The sequence below is a fragment of the Perognathus longimembris genome, chromosome 13 (assembly GCF_023159225.1).
Source record: "Perognathus longimembris pacificus isolate PPM17 chromosome 13, ASM2315922v1, whole genome shotgun sequence".
NCBI lineage: Eukaryota > Metazoa > Chordata > Mammalia > Rodentia > Heteromyidae > Perognathus > Perognathus longimembris.
Window position 1 is genome coordinate 15152963 of NC_063173.1, and position 2496 is coordinate 15155458.

The 2496-nt window shown below is 46.8% G+C and overlaps 1 protein-coding gene across 1 annotated transcript; it reads left to right on the forward strand.

Annotated features, from left to right (window-relative positions):
* Nucleotides 1–776: 776 nt before the first annotated feature.
* Nucleotides 777–1730, forward strand: LOC125362037 (olfactory receptor 10A5). Its single transcript, XM_048360692.1, has one exon. It carries the CDS (start codon nucleotides 777–779, stop codon nucleotides 1728–1730), a length of 954 nt encoding a protein of 317 aa, XP_048216649.1.
* Nucleotides 1731–2496: the final 766 nt, after the last annotated feature.

The window sequence follows — 2496 nt, forward strand, 5'->3', positions numbered from 1 at the left end:
TTAAGAACCAATGTATTATAGAGCACTGGCAATCAATTATCTATTTGACATTTGCAAGACTATGTTGTATCTCATAGCCTAAGTAGACCAGAAAAATAATTATGGTAGGTTGACATGGCATACAGCTCTTGCCAAGGTGGTGAATGTCTTAAATGGTCATGTTTTATACATGTCATTTCTGCTCCACCTTTTACCATATATTCCTACTGGGAATCTCTTCAAAATTAAGATATGCATTTTTATATTGGATACTGTGTCACACTGTTTTGAAAGGGCAGTCCCTAAATGTGTTCATAAAGGAAATCATTAACTTGTGAAGATAAAAAGAAGGAACCTTGTATATATATATACACACACACACACACGTGTGTGTGTATCTTTTTCTACTCTTTTTCTTACTTGATTCCATTCCTTTGCCTCTGGAGTCCATTTATTTCACCATTACTAATATATTTTAAGTGGGAAGCAGAAAGTGGGTATACATGAAAATGCTCAAATTTGTTTGGGAACAAAGGCTTACGAAGTAGAAGCCAAATCACACAAGAATAAATTTAAAGAAAGATATCTCATAAATCACAGCTTACTGAGTGAATATCCTTTCTTTGTGTGCATTCATTTTTAGACACCACAAAAACCCTTCCTCTTACAATGGAGATTTGTGACTTTTTCCCTTACATTAATGAGAAACAGGAGGGGGAGAAAACACATATTTAAAATAAGATTCTTCCAATCAAGAACTTCTCCCATGACCCCACTGTGGCGTCTTGCCTGTCTCCATGGCTGCGGGAAACTGGACAAGAGTAGATGAGTTTATCCTCATGAGCTTCTCTTCCCTCCCCAAGGACCTGCAGCTGCTGCTCTTCCTGGCCTTCCTGGCCGTCTACCTGCTCACCCTGCTGGGAAACAGCCTCATCATCGTGGTCACCCTGGCTGACCCCAGGCTGCACAGCCCCATGTACTTCTTCCTGCGCAACCTGTCCTTCCTGGAGATCGGCTTCAACCTCGTCATTGTGCCCAAGATGCTGGGCACCCTGCTCACCCCACACACCACCATCTCCTTCCTCGGCTGTGCCGCGCAGATGTACTTCTTCTTCTTCTTCGGGGTGGCTGAATGCTGCCTGCTGGCCACCATGGCCTATGACCGCTACGTGGCCATCTGCAGTCCCTTGCACTATCCGCTCATCATGAGCCCCAGGACTCGAGCCCAGCTGGCGGTGGCCTCCTGGTTCCCCGGCTTCCCCGTGGCGACCGTGCAGACCGCGTGGCTCTTCAGCTTCCCGTTCTGTGCCACCAACAAGGTGAACCACTTCTTCTGCGACAGCCCGCCCGTGCTGAGGCTGGTGTGCGGGGACACGGCTCGCTTTGAGGTCTACGCCCTCGTGGGGACCGTGCTGGTGGTCATGCTCCCCTGCCTGCTGATCCTGGGCTCCTACACCCGCATTGCCCTCGCCATCCTCCGGATGCCCTCGGCCGCGGGCAAGCGCAAGGCCTTCTCCACCTGCTGCTCCCACCTCCTCGTGGTCTCCCTCTTCTATGTGTCTTCGAGCCTCACGTATTTTCAACCTAAATCCAACAATTCTCCTGAAAGCAAGAAGCTGTTATCCCTGACCTACACTGTGGTCACTCCCATGTTGAACCCCATCATCTACAGCCTGAGAAATAATGAGGTGAAGAACGCCCTGGGGCGCACTCTGCACAAGGCCCTCGCCCTCCGAAATCGCCTGCCATAGACATCCTGTCTCCCTCTCCTCACACACCCCTGAGTGGAAATCCAGGCGTGGAGATGGCTATTGGAAAGCAGACAGCTCCGCCCAGGCAATCCTACCCGCCTTGGAGGCTGAAACCTGGAGGGTCACAGTTCAAAACCAGCGCAGCCAAGTTTTTCAGACTCTGCCTCCAAAAAACAGACACAGCGAACCTCCAGCCTGTAGGCATGGCTTAAACCGTAGAGCGCTAGCCAAGCTAGCCACACAAGCCAAGAAATGCAAGTCAACATGAGACCTAGAGTTCAAAATTCAGTATTGAAAAAAAAAAGGTACTGTGGAAAACAATGCATAGATTGTAAAATAGTAAGGGGCCCTGCTAGACCTGAGAAGTCCTGGTAGAATAAGGCAAGGTGGAGAAGTGGAAGGTGTGTGGGATTGGGTGGCAGGAGGCACAGTGTACAGTATGTCTTCATCATTTCAAGGAAAGTTGTCTCTTTAACCCATCCCATGTCTTACTCACCATGTTGGAATTACCAGTGAAATGTTTTCTAAAACCATTCAACTCCATTAACTTGTAATAAAGTATGTTTTTGTTTAATCACTCCTGCACAGTGTGCTTTATGGTTCCTTATAATCTTAAAGTAGCAAATTCCTTCATGTGTTTTTTCTGTTGAAATTTTCCCTTGGAAACTTCACACGACTTGTTGCTTATAATTTTTTTTCCCTTTACATTTAGAACCTGGAGGAAGAGTAAATTTATGTATAGACAAAATAAAGTTATAGACAGTAT

What these genes read in the sequence shown, in the direction of transcription:
- LOC125362037 (XM_048360692.1), top strand. Translation starts at nt 777, where the DNA reads ATGGCTGCGGGAAACTGGACAAGAGTAGATGAGTTTATCCTCATGAGC.